General features: G+C 35.3%; 1 protein-coding gene across 6 annotated transcripts in view; it reads left to right on the top strand.

Moving 5' to 3' along the window:
• The window catches only part of LOC105466907 (serine peptidase inhibitor Kazal type 5), a 106,773-nt gene that overhangs the window by 62,674 nt on the left and 26,916 nt on the right, over positions 1–17,183 (top strand). For all 6 annotated transcript variants that reach the window (XR_978512.2, XM_011716093.2, XM_011716094.2 and 3 more), the window contains 10 exons: positions 573–700; positions 2,032–2,119; positions 4,106–4,233; positions 5,488–5,569; positions 6,775–6,902; positions 7,671–7,752; positions 8,097–8,224; positions 11,259–11,307; positions 13,415–13,542; positions 15,114–15,198. Coding sequence is in view for 5 of the 6 variants with exons in the window: in XM_011716093.2 (XP_011714395.2) it covers positions 573–700; positions 2,032–2,119; positions 4,106–4,233; positions 5,488–5,569; positions 6,775–6,902; positions 7,671–7,752; positions 8,097–8,224; positions 11,259–11,307; positions 13,415–13,542; positions 15,114–15,198 (1,026 nt within the window). In the remaining variant the exon portion in view is untranslated. The remainder of the gene's footprint in view (positions 1–572; positions 701–2,031; positions 2,120–4,105; positions 4,234–5,487; positions 5,570–6,774; positions 6,903–7,670; positions 7,753–8,096; positions 8,225–11,258; positions 11,308–13,414; positions 13,543–15,113; positions 15,199–17,183) is intronic.

The raw sequence follows: 17,183 nt of genomic DNA, 5'->3' as shown, positions 1-17,183 counted from the left end.
CAAGAAAACTCTTGATCAGCTTTATTTTTTCCAAGGCTCTTTTTTACCTTATAATAAACATACCACATAATGCATACAAGTGCCAAGTAGTTGACAATATAATTACTATTTCTTAGTAGTTCTCATTAATATGTTGTATGTATATGCCAACTTCTAGACTTGATGTTTTGTGGTCATAAATCTATTATAAAGTCTCTAGGTTAAAAAGTAGAAAAATGGTAAATAAAATTACGTGTTGACTTCATGTGGTGGTTCACGCCTATAATTTCAACACTTTGGGAGGCCAAGGCAGGAAGATTACTTGAGCCAAGGAATTCAAGACCAGCCTGGGCAACATGATGAGATCCAGTCTCTACCAAAAAAGAAAAAAAATTAGCTGGGTGTAGTGGTGCATGTCTGTAGTCCCATTAATTAGGAAGCTGAGGTGGGAAGATCTCTGAGCCTAGAGGTTGGAGGCTTCAGTGAGCTATGATCATTCCCCTGCACTCCACCAACACAGCAAAATCCTGTCTCAAAAAATAAAATATCCTGAAATGAAATGAAGTAAAATAAATATAATTGTCTTTTCAAAGGATTTTTGCAAGGAATATGAAAAACAAGTGAGAAATGGAAGACTTTTTTGTACACGGGAAAGTGATCCAGTCCGTGGCCCTGATGGCAGGATGCATGGCAACAAATGCGCCCTGTGTGCTGAAATTTTGTGAGTATAGAAGCAGTTTTTTCAGAGTGACTCAAAAGGTCGAAGTGTAGATTGATTGGATTGATGAGTAAAAATAACTTTGAAAGGAAGCTTTGTTGGTGAGAACCATTTGAGCTGATTTATGTCCTCCACAAATCATAATGCCACCTAGTGAGTAGGTGCTACTGATGTTTGTCTATTTCTGAGGACAAATGGATTCCATTTTCCTGTTGAAATATTGACTTACAACATACTTCTTAACATTCACCTGTGACCTTTGTGAATCTCTTTGTGAACTAATTCTAGTGTAGAATAGAGGTAAAAGCAGGTACCAAGACTTTGTTTTTCTTAAGTAATTATCCCATAGTAATAGTGTTGATGGAACACTCTTAGATACTTCAGGTTTATAGATTAATTGGATTACTCTTATCTTTTTATCTGGGACATATGACCTTGAGGAAGGGCAGATCTCACAACATACAAATTATCGCATTTATGAAGATATCTTAGATGACATCTCATGACACTTCCGGCTTCTCGAGCTCTACGAGCCCTTTCCTGTGTCCTGTCCTATGCCAGTTCCTCCCAGTCTTGGCCAGCTGATGTCCCCTCCTCTTGTAGATTACATTTCAGATTATCTTTCCTTGGATAAGAACTCCTAAAGTCCCTCCCTAATTGAAACTAAATTCTCATAATCCTTAGTAATTGTCTTTTATAACCGCCATCACAGTTGGCAATTATACAATTATTTCTCCAAGTATTTGTTGACTTTCAGTCTCGTCTACCAGCCTCAAGAACTACAAGAGGGCAGGGTATGTGTTTGTATTATATACTCCTGCATGCCCAGGGCCCAGCCAACGCATGCTCAAAAAACCATAATTACTCAGTAAATGATGAGTGAATGAATGAATGAAGATGTGAATGAGGATCCCCCACTCTCAAAAAGCTTAAATTCAGTAGCAGAAATAAACCATGGACATGTGCATATATTTATATATTGCAAAATAGAATAAAAACCATTGCATAAGAGAAGACTATTCAGATGCAAAAACACAGCAATACACGTAGAACTCATTTGTATTTGGGAACTGGAACGTCTTCTTCAAAAAGATAGAATTTAAGCTGAAGAGTTTTAAATTTCTTTTAAGAAAGGGAGATGAGAAAAAAGATCATTTAGTGGAAGGAAATGGTATAAAGGTGAAATTAAAGGGTCTTTTTGGGGATTTGAGGTGTTTTTAAAGTGTTTGTACTAAAACTCAGGACAACTTAGATATTTTTCCATCTGTACCTAATGACTGTTTTGTAACATGAAGATCGGAAGACTCTCTACTCATATATTTTATTTTTTCCAGCAAGCGGCGTTTTTCAGAGGAAAACAGTAAAACAGATAAAAATTCGGGAAAAGCTGAAGGAAAAACTGAAGTTAAAAGAGAAATTTTGGTGAGAATCAGTTTGATCAATCTAGTTACAACTTGTGTGTGTGTGTGGGGTGTGTGTGTGTGTGTGTGTGTGCGGGGTATGTGTGAGTGAGAGTGCATATTATGTAGTATGCATTTTCAATATTGTTTAATATTTTCCACACTACTAGTAGGTTTACTGGACACTAATTTATAGTTATTGTTTTATGAAACTTAGATTTAAAAATTACGGCATTATAATTTCTAGCTGTGCATGGAGGAAATTAATCAAGTCATATTAATAATATAGTTTTGCACTCGTAAATGAAGGTGATATATCAAAACATTGAATTCAAAGTGTGACATGTATTCTTCAATGTGTGGTAGCTATTGTGAAGGTATTTATTTCAAAAACAATATCAATTTTGAATTTTAATGTGCTTCCTTTTAAATTATACTGTGCTCTGCTTTCTAAGCATCTTTTAACTAGTCACCTGTCTGTTTTTCTACTGCTACCCTCTTAGCTCAGACACTTAATAGTTTTCTTTTGCATTGATGTATTGGCATCGTGCCTGGTCTGTACACTGTCGGTCTCCATCTTTCTCAATCTTCAAGATTTAATTCATCCTCCATGTAGTGTTCATATTTCATAGAATATGAAAACAAAAAACTATGGTTCCACTTGTCAGTGATGCTATAAAATTCCAATGTTTGAAGATATTCTAGAGTATATTCAGACCATTTCACTTCCTATAGAAACCCTAACTTATTTCTTACAGACAGTTTTCCAGACTTCTATGATGTGCAGTCAACAGATCTCCTAAGTAAGCCACTCCATCAGGCCACCTTCTTCCTATGTAACTCCTTCCTTCCTTTCTCTTTCTTTCTTTCTTTCTTTCTTTCTTGCTTGCTTGCTTGCTTTGACATTTTATTTCTTTTTTTTTCTCTGTCACCAGGCTGTAGTGTAGTGGTGGGATCATGGCTCACTGCAGCCTTGACCTCCCACTCTCAAGCTATGTTCACATCTCAACTTTGCAAAGGGCCAAGATTACAGGCATGAGTCACTACACCTAGCCTAAGCCTCATTTTGAACTGCTTTCTTTCCCTTGGTCCTAGGTTATCAAGTCCTTTTAATTTTAATACTCAAATATCTGTCAACTACTATTTTATCATTTTCTCCAATTTTTCTCCTTCCTTTCCTTTCTTCCTTTTCTTTCTCCTTTTTATTTTTCTCCTAATCTATCTCTCTATTCTCTTTTCCTCCCTCTTTCTCTTTCTCTCTTTTTTTATAATATAATTAGTGTCTCTAACTTCATTCCCCGGTCAATCAAATCCTCCACACATCTGGTTGATAATCTTTGTAAAACAAAGATTTGAATTTGCCATTTTCTTCTATAAACATTTATAATTTTCCCATTGCCTAAAAGTAATATCCAAATTCCTTTCCAAGTTTAGTGGTCTTCGATTTTCAAGGTCTCCTTTTGACCATTTCCCAAATATTCTTCTCTTTATCCAACTAATTATTTAGCCACTATATTCATAAATATGTTAGTTACCTAAAAATAACATGTTCTTTCATGCTTCTGTGTGTTTATCCATTTAAATCCTCTTGGATGGCCTTTTTACCACATTATGTTCCCCAATATATTCTCAAGATAGAACTTAGACACAAGTTCTCTGAACTTCCATGAATTATTTTTTCATTGTACTTGTACACTCTTAATTCATACTAGTGTTATATTTCTTAGCTTTTTATATTATACTTACTTATCCTTTCCATTTGACTAATAAAGAACATAAATATAAATAAATCTTATTTCTATTTATATATTCCTAACTTAAACATTTGTTGAAGATGTAAATGGATATTACAAGGAAAGAAATACCACAGTTTTTGGATGGTCCTAAATATTAAAAGTTTTATTTTTCATCCTTAATTTCTCTTTTTCAATTTCTTTGTAAAATATCATTTAACATTCACACATAGAAAACAGAACTATATCTAAACTTTTTCATATTCATTATTCAGAAACTCTGCAGTGAATATCAAAATCAGGCGAAGAATGGAATACTTTTCTGTACCAGAGAAAATGACCCTATTCGTGGTCCAGATGGGAAAATGCATGGCAACTTGTGTTCCATGTGTCAAGTCTACTTGTGAGTATAGATTTTTTAGAATGTCAAAGAAAGAAGGGATCTTGCAAGTAATTTAATAGAAACAGCTTGCTTCGTAGATGGGGAAACCGTGGCTCAAGACAGGGAAGTGAGTTGAATATGTTACATGGAAAAGATCAGTAATAGAGCTGGGAGTAAGTACCTAGAGTTGTTGGTTGTAAGAAACCTTGTTCCTCTGGCACTCCCTCTTTTAGCACTGGCATGTCCTGACAAACATGAACTTGTGCAAATATTAGTTGCTCCCTCGCTCCTGAAACTTCACGTTAGCTAGCCTGTTTTTAGCAATTTATAGGTATCTCATCTTCCATGGGAGTTAAGAGTCCAAAGGTTGTGCTTAATGTAGAAATGGAATAAAGTCAAATTTCCCATGAAACAACACAAAACTCCTATAAAATTACAATGGGTATTATTTTATATAATGTAACGTTTCTCAAAAAGTTAGAATGGACAGTTTTCTTTCAAAATTTAAGAAACCTCTTACTTTTTTTTGGTTGAGCTCAAATTAAGTATTTAACTTACATTTAGAATCTATGGCTTTTTTTGTTTTGATTGACAACTACATATGGTTGTAATATCACCAGTTAACTGCACATACTGTGCAATTCCATTGTACAAAGCAAATTTAGGCTTATTTGTTTTATCAGTATATGGAAATTATTGTGTGTGTGGTTTTTTTTTTCACATCTTGTCCTTTAGATGAAACAGCTATGAGTAAGCAAAATATTTAAGCTTAAAGCAAAGCTAGGGTACACATGGTGTGGTAGATAGACCATGGTCTTGAGGGAGGAGACCTTGCTTGTAGTCATATCCTGAGATGTAGCCAAGGCCCCCTCTACCTCTCATCTTCTCTAATTAACAAGGGGATGAGTAGATGTGCTTTGTTAAGGCGACTTTCAGCCTTCAGGTTATGTCACCATGATTTTAGTTTCAGTGCCTCTGTTATGAACATTAATGATGCTCCCTTTCTTACTATAGGCAACAAAGCTAATTTACAGAAAGCAAGTTTCCCAGATCCGCTATTGTTGTCTTTCTTTCAACATTAAAAAGACACTTTGAAGAAATAATAGCACCATACTATCCTGGAGGATGTTTTGTTGCTTCTCATTGATACATAGTGATAAAGGGACAAAATTGCTCCAGTCTAAGGAGGGAGAACAGTTAACAGTGCAAGGCTGTGGAGAAATCATGGCATGTGTTTGTTCCTAACGGATCTGCTTCTTTTTCCCTCTTATTCAGCCAAGCAGAAAATGAAGAAAAGAAAAAGGCTGAAGCACAAGCTAGAAATAAAAGAGAATCTGGAAAAGCAACCTCATATGCAGTGAGTGGAATCCATCCGAAAAATCCTACTTGGTGCTATAATTTGAACAAATTTTAAGAGCCTAAAGGGTGAGATTTTGCCCTGCAGAAATCCCCAGAATGTCCTAACTCTTCAATCTGGGGATGGCATTGAGATAATTTATATGGGAAGATTGATCTATTCTTGCCGATTCAAAACTAACTCTGCAAAAAAAAAAAAAAACAAACAAAAAACAAAAAACAAAAAACAACCGCACACACAACAACAAAAAAACAATTGTTTAAAAGCTGAAGAACTGAGTTGTACTTCTAGTTTTATCACTTACAGAGTGTTAGCTTTTGCCAACTACTTTCCAGAGAAATTCTACATGTATGCTTTCTACATAAGAGTTTCTGATATTTCATGTCTAATTTGATATGAAAATACCTTGATTGCCCCCCCAAAGCATGATTTTTATCCCTGAAATATTACAATATTAGTTTCCAAAGCCTTAGCTCAGTTATCATCCCCAATAGTTTTGATGATAAAAGTCTCCTAACTTTCCCTCTGGATTCTATCCTTTCCCTTGTCCAACCAATCTCCCTAACATAGTTTGAGTAACTTTCAAAATGTAAATAAGATCATAATATTGCTCTGCTTAAAACCCACAAGCAGCTCATACAGGATATGCTTTAATACCATCATCTCTCCTCTTATTTGTACCCTTATCTCCATTCAGAAAATCATGCTCTGCTATGTGCCATGGCTTTTCCTACCTGTGTTTTTCAGCTAATTTTATTTTCATAAACCTGTGTGCATATTTCCCAATTCATTTTTTTCGCTCAGTCAAATCCTATTTACACTTCCACAGTCTCACCTAAGTTGTTCTTGCTCCCTGACATCTTCCCTGGTTTCCACAGTCAGATTTCATGGTTCCAGCCTATGAGTTCTCAGATTTCTTGTACCCTGTATGTTTGTACTTATTTTATTCTGTTTAGATAATAGTGGAATTTGCTTACATATTGCATATATTACATTGAGACATTGTACTATGCTTTATTTTTTCCTATCTCTTAGCATATGATGTTTTTCTTGTTGTTGAATTGGATTTTACATCTCAGAAAAACACAGTTAAAATCCTCTGCTCAAGGAGCTGTAGCATTAGTTTCTGCCAATGCAGATGTTTGAAACTTCTGCTTTAAGTAGAAATGAAATATATGGCCACCTTACTTCTTCTGTCTTGGCAGGAGCTTTGCAGCGAATATCGAAAGCTTGTGAGGAATGGAAAACTTGCTTGCACCAGAGAGAATGATCCTATCCAGGGCCCAGATGGGAAAGTGCATGGCAACACCTGCTCCATGTGTGAAGTCTTCTTGTGAGTAGCCCTGCAGCTGGAAACATGAGGAATGATTTTGTTCTTTCTATTTCATTTCCATGTTCAATCATGGGAGGGCCACTTCAACATAAGAATGAAAGAAATAAAGAATATTTAGAGAAACTGTCTGGAGACATGTATTTGAAAATCCATGTCCTTTGAAGATTGTTAAGACTTCACACTTAAGCAAGGAGACAGTCACAATCTTGAAATATTCAAGTAGTTTTGGTTTTTAAGTGTGGAAACAGGACAAGTTCTAACTTATCTCCATGAATAAAAGTGAGGCCAATGGACCAATGGATGAAAGCCCTGGAAGACAGGTTCCAAATGGACTCCAGGAAGAACTTCCTAACACTCTGAGGATTTCAAAGATGGATGATTTACCATGCAATTCCAAGGATGATATAAGTACAGGCTTTACAGGCAGATTAAAGCAAAGGCTTGAGAGTCATTAGAGATACAGTAATGAGCGCTGGAAATTTAGAAAGCCATCTCTGGACTAGGGTTTAAATCCCAAGTCTGTACCTATTATTTCTACATCTTCAGGCGAGTTATGCATTCTGTCTGTCAGTTTATTTGTATGCTGGGGCTACAATAGTAGTTTTATAATGCGATTGTGAGGATTTCACAGTGCAAGCACGGGGTTAGGCACATCACATTGAAACAATTTAATCATAGTTAAGTGTAAAATTAAATTACATTTGAGATCACTTCTAATATGGAGATTTGATGATTTTTACTCATCTCTTCTTAACCATCCTTTTTTAGCCAAGCAGAAGAAGAAGAAAAGAAAAAGAAGGAAGGCGAATCAAGAAACAAAAGAGAATCTAAGAGTACAGCTTCCTTTGAGGTGAGTGTATCTCCTCCAACAACTCAGAGGGATATGATCCTGAGGATCCACAGATCATGTTCAGGGAACACATACATTCCTTAAAACTGTATGAAACAATTGTACAGTTTGTGTTTTCATGTGTATTTACATGTGTGCAGTTATACATATGCATATGTGACTATTTCTTGGTTGATGGGTTCATTGTTTTTATCACTTAAAAAATCCATGCTTTCAAAGTTAATCATTCTAAAATAAGCCAATTGCTAATCCTCATTTAAGAAAAACAGTACAAGCTTTAGCTATTTTTGCAATCTGATTCAACCCATGTTCAACACCTTCAACTTCCCTCCTTAATTTCACAGGAGTTGTGTAGTGAATACCGCAAATCCAGGAACAACGGACCACTTTTTTGCACCAGAGAGAATGACCCCATCCAGGGCCCAGATGGGAAAATGCATGGCAACACCTGCTCCATGTGTGAGGTCTTCTTGTGAGTAGAGCAGTAGCCCCATAGCATCTGAGGATTGAGCAGTGGGAATTTCCATGGGAAGTTTTCAAACCATTGTGAATAATACATGTTCTTCTTCAGTGTAGCTTTCAGTTTTGGGTGTCATATTTAAATGGACTAAAAACAAACAACAGCAACAATAAAACAAGTGGAGGCTTTCTATTATGATATAAAGAGATGCACAATAGCCAGACACAGAAAAACGTATAATGTGTGACCTCTCTTATATGTGGGATCTAAATAAAGCTGACTAATAGTAGAGAGTAGGATGGTGCTTACCAGAGAATGAGGGTAGATAAGGGTGAGGGTTGGGAATGAGGAAATGTTAATCAAAGGGTGCAAAGTTTTAGTTAAGCAGGAGGAATAAGTTTATAGGATGTATTGGACAGCATGGTGACTACAGTTAATAATAAGGTATCGCATATTTCAAAAATATTAAAAATGTAAATTATAAATGCCCTTACACCTTCCCAAAAAAGATAAGTATCAAGAGACAACTATGTAAATTGGTTGATTCAATCATCACAATGTATGCATATACCAAAACATTACACTGAATTCAATTAATATGTGCAATTATTATTTGTCAAGGAAGAACACAAGTTAAAAAAGTGAAGTGCAGAATAATTTCTTCTATGGCATTTAAAAAGTAACCTAGAATCATTCACCCAGAGAAGAGAATACTTCATGATAACTATACTAATTGCTTTTAGTCTTTTGAAAACATTCTCAGATGAAATAGGAAATACATGTGATTACATGTAAAATATTACAATGCATGGAAAATTTATGAGATTTTTTTGTTCACTATCTTTCTTCCTACTTATTCTATGTAATTTTAAGGAATATAATTAAAATAGAAAAGAGCTATGGGAAGAAAGATTTGGGCTCATGATGAAGATTGACTTTGTAATAAAGCAGAGAAAGACAAGAATGGAGATTTTATTATGTAGGAGTTGAGAGTCTATTTATAGGGTGCCTAAAATAGGTCTTTAGAATGAATGTCATGGTATGGCCGGCCCTTCAAAAGTGTGACTAGGCCTTTCTTAAACTCTTGATTTTTGACTAAAAATAACCCCATTTTATTTCCCATGTGCCAAGAATCTTAGAAAGGACTTAATTTATTTAGTCTTCCCATATAGAAAGTAATATAATCCAGTATATTTTCCCATAGCATTTGAGGCTTGGAGCACTAAAAATCTATTAGAAGGAAAATTAAGATGATGACCATATAATGTCACAGCAAATGTTGAATGCATATAATTATATGACACTTGCTAAGAGCTTTGCTACCTAATCTCACTTAGTCTTCACAACAACCACATGAAATAGATGAAACCAGATAAAAAGCAAAAACAAAAACAAAACTAAGGCCCAGAACAGTTGAGAATGATGGAAAAGTCAGGATAGGATATGGGACTTATAGATGAAGAAAAAGTTAATGTATTTCTTGATGTGGGATATAATCACTCAGCAAGGCCTTTCGACCTGTTTTTTGTTCTCCCTTACATTAATCTTTCAGTAGCAGGAAACTAATTCTGCCACTTAGTGGTTATCTTTGCTGCCTCCTCTGACAATTTTCCATTGAAGAAAGAAAATGCTGTTTAAATGTTTTAGTCAACTTAGACTTGTGATAAAGGTTAGATCAGTTTTCATATAAAGATGTATGAACAATCCCATAATTTTGGATCTATTTTAGTCAGTTTATTTCATAAATATATAAATTCTTTATTGAAAAGAAATAACCTTTATCACCTCATGTTTTATAGATATGTTAACAAAGGTGACTGATTTTTTTGAGAATTATTCTGTTTTTCACACTTTCATACCATGAGAAAAAAATCTTTTCAATTTTCAAAAAGTTTTAGTTTGATCTATGTGCAAGTCTTTTGTTGATTGGGACACATTACAACATTTTCACAAATTAGGTAATTTTTTTCTACATTTTGAACTATTTGTGTTATCTATCTAATTATGTTGTAGATCCAATCCACGAAGCTCAATTTGCAACACTGTTAGTTATCCAAAATGTAACAGCTATCACTTTCAGTTCATTTCCATCATATGCCTAGCTTTGGAAGGAAAGTTTCCTTTCAATAATGACAATAATGATGATGTCAAACCCTTATAACAATTGTACCAATTATTTTATTATGTACCAGGTATTGTTCTAATTGCATTACATGTAGCAACTCATTTAATGTTCGTAACATTCCAATAAGAAAGGTACTTTTATTACCTCTTCTATTTCTCCTTCACACACACTTAGAGATGAGGAAAGCACAGAGAAGTTAAGGTACTTCTTGTTTTCCTTATAGAATTTGGCTCCAGGGTCTTTCTTCTTAACCACCACACTATACTGCCTCTCAGAAGATAAAATATTACCTCTCTATAAAGAGTAATCACACATGCAAAAGAATCAGCAAATAAGAAAGTACTATTGCAGTACATATACTGGGAAGTTAAACAGGTTTACTCCCTAATTCAGGGGCTTTCTCTTGCACACCATTCTCTTGAGGTAGAGTGAACCATAATTGTTTATTGTCTAATAAAATTATAAATTACTATGGGTGGATATTTGTCATTGTTTGAGAATAGTCAAAACAATAAATGATCAAGCTATGAAAGTTAAGGATCTATTCTACTATATAAAGATCCATTTCTGGCAGGGCACAGTGGCTCACACCTGTAATCCCAGCACTTTGGGAGGCTGAAGCAGGCAGATCATGAGGTCAGTTGTTGGAGACCAGCCTGACCCACATGGTGAAACCCCATCTCTACTAAAAATACAAAAAAATTAGCCGGGCATGGGGGCACGTGCCTGTAATCCCAGCTACTCAGGAGGCTGAGGCAGGAGAATGGCTTGAACCCGGGAGGTGGAGGTTGCAGTGAGCCGAGATCGCGCCACTGCACTCCAGCCTGGGTGACGGAGTTAGACTCCATCTCAGAAAAGAAAAAAAAAAAAAAACAGCAAAGATCCATTTCTTCTCTCTTTTTTCTTTTCGGTTTCTTACAGTCAACAAGAAGAAAGAGCAAAAGCAAAGGCTAAAAGAGAAGCTGCAAAGGTAATAATCTCAGGAATGCTGATGCTGTGTCCTGACATTTTTCATTTCTTTGCAATTCTTTACTTATCTCATTAGAATAAATGTTTTCTGCTTAATTTTCATGCCTGAAACAAATGAAGAACATTTTTAACCTGAACAGAAAGGGTCTTGCTTAGAAGTGTCCAGGGTACCAATTTTATTTCATAATTATTCAAATTTTGAGATTTATTTCATAAAAAGTGGAGTGTTAAGTTTTTGTAAGGAATTTTCCCCATATTTGGCTTTTATTAGATTTCTCTTGTTAGAGTATTAACTTATGCCATTTACTAATTTCAATTTACATTATTCATATCTCTGTTATTTGAAATAGAGAGTATAAGATCTCAATCATTCTAATTTACAAAACGAAAGCACATATATAATCATATTTGAGCTTTGTCACCACCCAGCTATGGAGCAAGTAGTAGTTTTCTTGCACCCAATTAAGTTCATTAAGTAGGGCCTCTGACTTTCCAGTTATTTTTAGTCCACTCTCCATGCTTTTATAATTTTATGCATAGCAGAGCCAAATTTATCTGTGTGGAAATGTTGAATTATTCTCATGTAATAGCTACATACAAGATTTATCTTTCTTTATTTTCTTTCTTTCTTTCTTTCTTTCTTTCTTTCTTTCTTTCTTTCTTTCTTTCTTTCTTTCTTTCTGTCTGTCTGTCTGTCTGTCTTTTGTTGAGATGGAGTCTCGCTGTGTTGCTCAGGCTAGAGTGCAGTGGTGCAGATCTAGGCTCACTGCAACCTCCACCTCCCGGGTTCAAGTGATTCTCCTGCCTCAGCCTCTCTAGTAGCTGGGGTTACAGTCGCGTACCACAACGCCCAGCTAATTTTTTTTTGTATTTTTAGTAGAAACGGGGTTTCACCATGTTGACCAGGTTAGTGTGAAACTCCTGACTTTAAGTGATTCACTCACCTTGGCCTCCCAAAGTGTTGGGATTACAGGTGTGAGCCACCGCACCCAGCCTGTTTATTCTATTTCTTAACAATAGCCACAACAGTACACACCTCATCATTACTTGGGGAAAAGTTGACACAGTTTAAAATTTACCTTCTTACTGACTCATTTTTTTTTTTAAATAAGTCTTTCTGCTAGGTGAAACTATCTTTTCATTGATCATTTAGAATTGAAAATTTGTTTTTATCCATTATGTTTGATCAGCTGCTAAATCCTCTTAGATATTTCCAGTGATATTAACATATTCCCCCTTCTCTCCACTCCTATTTTTACTCCCTTGCTTCAAATCCACATCTCCCATTCCTAGTTTTAAATTTTTTTAAATCAATTTACTTCCAGAAATATGTCAGTTTCTCTAGGGATCAAACTTATTCTGTTCTCTATTTATAAAGATATGTCTTTTTAAATTTATTTATTTATTTTTGAATCAGGTCTTACTTTGTTGCCCAGGCTGTAGTGCAGTGGTGCAATCAAAGCTCACTACAACTTCAAACTCCTGGGCTCAAGTGATCCTCCCACCTAAGCCTCATGAGTAGCTGGGACTACAGGCATGCACCACCATGCCTGGCAATTTATTTTATTTTATTTTTATTTTGAATTTTTCTGTAGACAGAGTTTTGCTGTTATGTCCAGGCTTGTCTTGAACTCTTGGGCTCAAGCACTCCTGTGGTGACCTCCTAAAGTGTTGGAATTACAGGTGTGAGCCACCATACCTGGACAAAATATATATGTACTTCTTAGGTTAAGCAAGTTTTTTTTTTCCTTTCTCAGACCCCTAAAGACAAACCACAAGTGAGCAATATTTTCATTTCCTTCAAGGCTTCCCATCTAAGCCTGCCTATGGAATCTTCCCACCTCTGATCTTTCCTAGCTTTTATAGACCATGGTATGCAACACAACACACACATGTATGTTTTTGATGATAAATAATTTCAGATTTGCTATAGTGCTGGGACAATATACTTGTTGACGACCGAAGCTTTGTAAATACTTACTGATTTACGACTACATGTTATCACTTTTCTTTTTACTTTTTACTCTACATTACGTATTCCTCATAATAAGAAAAGATGCAGGAAGGATAGAAAACTATTCTGAGAAAATATTTTCTTCATTTCCCAGGAAATCTGCAGTGAATTTCGGGACCAAGTGAGGAATGGAACACTTACATGCACCAGGGAGCATAATCCTGTCCGTGACCCAGATGGCAAAATGCATGGAAACAAGTGTGCCATGTGTGCCAGCGTGTTGTGAGTGTCTACCCCATCTCTCCCACTGAATTTCTTCACCCACGATCGCCCCTGAGTCTCAGATCCTTCATGCATGTGCAGAGTATAGACCATGGGTTATATGTTAGAAAGGTTTAAAAGCAGATGGATGAGACATTAAGTAATATTGAATCATAAAGTGACAACACTATTCTTTATTCAATTATCCTTCTATTTTCTAATTAAGTCAAGGGAAAAGCCTCAATTTAATGCTTTTCTTTAAACACTTGATAAACTTCATTTGTAAAATAGAGAGAGCAGAAGTTTCATGATTTGGATTGGGTGATCTTTTTGATGTCCTTCCCACTCCTGACATTTTATGATTTGTTAGTCTATTCAGATAGGAGCTAAGGAAAAGCCAGCTGGATGGAAGTCTGTGGGATCAGTACATAAAGACTATTAAAATAGCCTGAACAAGAAATGGAATAGGGAGGATTGTTATTTATCCTTTCAAGGACATTACTGTATAATGCATACATTCATAAGTGGCTTAGTGTGGAGTAAAACCTTTAGGAAACGGGTTCATACTCTAAATGTTTACTAAAACGTCTCCCTGTTATGCCAGGTTCAGGGCCTTCTAAGGCCTTTGTTTTGCTGAGTGGTGTAGGTAAGCCTGTGACCACAGCTCCATACTGTGGGACAATATAGAAGTTAATTATTATCACTTCTAATTCTCTTCCTTTTTAGGTTCTTAATCTGCTCTTGAACTTAATCCTAAAATAAATACTGAGAAAAAGACTTATTTAAATAATACCTATTGAGGTGCAAAGTTAATGCCTCCTAACTTTCACATGTCTTGATCCAACCTGAAGTGGATGCATACAATTCCCTAAAAGGAGAGGTTGACAGAGTAGAGCACTAGAAGAAAAGTGGCCTGAAATTCAAGAAGCCAGGGTTTTTCTCTCACCCGTTCAATTTGCTGGTGTTGTGGTAATGACTAAATGTAGTAAATGGTAAGGATTTTCCAGCATTAACATGCTATATGTCAGTAGAAAATGGCAAGAATACCAGAATATTAGGCTTGTGTTCGACCCCCAAAGATTAGCGGTTGAATCTAACTGGACTTGAATCACTAGTGCAATTCAAACCTTGAATTTCAACTTCAATATTAGCTCCATTGAAATAATATTTAAAATTTTTAGTTTATTGTAAAACATGGTTTATCTCACTTAGCATCACCCTTTGCTTTTATCACTGATATGGTAGTTACTTGGAGAGGAAAAGTTTAACAAGTGAAATAAAATCAAGACAATTGTAGCTTTATTCAGAATGTTAATTAAAATTAGCAACCTACGAAAAATAAGATTGCCTGAGGGCCACGGACTGATAAAGATGCATGCTTGTTTTATAATTATTCCTCTTTATAGGGGTAATGTAAACAACTAAATTTATCTCTACTATTGGTCAAAGCAAAAGCACCTCTTAGACTAGATAAATTTGTATTGAAAATTGAATCTGACTACTGGTTTGGAAGATCCTTATTCCTTTTCAAAATGTACTGCCAAAAAGAGTAAGGAATCATATTCAGCCTATATCTTCTTTTTCTATTACAGCAAACTTGAAGAAGAAGAGAAGAAAAATAATAAAGAAGAAAAAGGGAAAGTTGAGTCTGAAAAAGTTAAGAGAGAAGCAGTACAGGTAGTTGTTTGAGATCATCAGAGTCACATAAATATTCAGTGATCACTCTCCCTAGGCAGGGCTCCTACTCCCTCCCCGTCATTCCAGTATTCTTACTGACTTTGCAAACTGGAAAAAATGTGTTTGGATCCCCATATACAAGAGTACTCACCTTTCCTTATTCAATTTATTCACACTAAATCTATTAATTGCTCGTGCAGTAGAGAGATCAATCACCATTTTCTCCCCTGATTGTGTCAATTATATTACCGAAGAAAGAAGTATATATAGATTGTAATCTTACTGTCTGAATGCAAATTAATAGAGACAGATGTTCAGATTTTTCTCAAGTACATTTTTGAATATGGGTGTTTACCTTAAAAACAGCAACAACTAGGTTTTTATCCCACTTAATTCTCTGTAAGATTTTGAGGAGATAAATGCATCTCTGAGTCTTGAGTTTGCATTCTTTAACATCTCACATGATGGTGATAATGATAATTGTACATTCATTGCTACTGTATGCATCATGGCATAAAGTTTTATGACTGATATTTGTAGTAGCCATTGAAGGTACATATTATTATCTGTATTTTATAGAAGAGGACTTGGAAACTGACATAAGAAGTTAAGAAATATATTTAGTTATATATAATGCAATTATATACTAATATATTATTTACTATGTGTTAACATAAACATTATATGATAAAAATAATATCATATATAATTATAATTATATGTAGTTAGTAACTTGAGAACCAAGAATTGAACCACAAGTTCTGGCTTTAAGCCCCATGATGCACATCAGATTTTACATGCTTCTGCCATTTGTATTATTCCTGCAGACTATGCCTTAGGTCCTCATTATTCATTTTTGTCTTTGTGTGATTTAGAATATCTAATTTCTACTGCTCTTACCTTTGCTCTCTACAATCTACTCTCAACTCTTAAGCCAAAGTAATTATTTAAAACCATAAGGCAGGTCATGCTACCCAGTGACTTCTCATCTCACTCAAAGTAAAAATCAAGGTCCTTGTAGTGTCTGGAAGTGCCATACGCGGTCTGATCCCTGACACTTTTCACAGGTCACATTTCCTATTATTCTACATTGTTCTCCATGTGCCAGTTATACTGGCCACCTTTTGGTTTCTTGGACATCCCAAGCATTGATTCATGGCTTTCCATCATGTGGTCACAAAAACAATGTGGTTAGAAAACTGGACTCTAGGCTCAGACTGCCAGGGTTCAAATTCTTGCTTCATTTCCCTACCAGTAAGGTCCTACAGTTAACATCTTTGTATATTAGCTTTCTCACTTATAAGATAAGGACATTATTATTATGTATATTATTTTTATGAAGGCCCAAGAAACTTATTAATGTGTAACAGCACAGTGTCACACATATCTTAAGTAGTTACTCTGTAATATTATATTTATTGCTGTTAATGTCATTATTGGTCTAATCTCATTGTCCAGTGGGGTGTTCCACATTGGACAGTTCACCAATTCTTCAACATACAATGAACTTTACCTTCTATATTCCATTACTCACAGTCAGAATATCCCTCTTGTCTAAAAAAATTCTGGTCACTTTTCACGGCTCAGATTGTGTGTTAACTGCTCCCTAAAGATTTTCCCATCTGTGCAATATACTTAAGAACTCTATCACTTGATATGTCAACAATTTAAAAAATATTTTAGTTATATCATTCATTTTATTATGACTTATAGTTGCCTCTACCTGTTTTCTTCAAAGAAATTAAAAACTCTGTATTAGTTTTCTATGGTTGCTATAACAAATTAGCACACTTTAGTGGCTTAAAACAACATAAACTTCTCTTTGTTCAACTCCCACTTATGAGAGCACATGGACACCGGGAGGGGCTGGGGGAAATGGGAAGGAGAGCATTAGGATAAATGCCTAATGCATGAGGGGCTAAAAACCTAGATGACAGGTTGATAGGTGCAGCAAACGACCATGGCACGTGTATACCTATATGACA

The sequence above is a fragment of the Macaca nemestrina genome, chromosome 6 (genome assembly GCF_043159975.1).
Source record: "Macaca nemestrina isolate mMacNem1 chromosome 6, mMacNem.hap1, whole genome shotgun sequence".
In the NCBI taxonomy this organism is placed as follows: Eukaryota; Metazoa; Chordata; class Mammalia; order Primates; family Cercopithecidae; genus Macaca; species Macaca nemestrina.
This window is presented reverse-complemented; position numbering and strand designations above follow the sequence as displayed.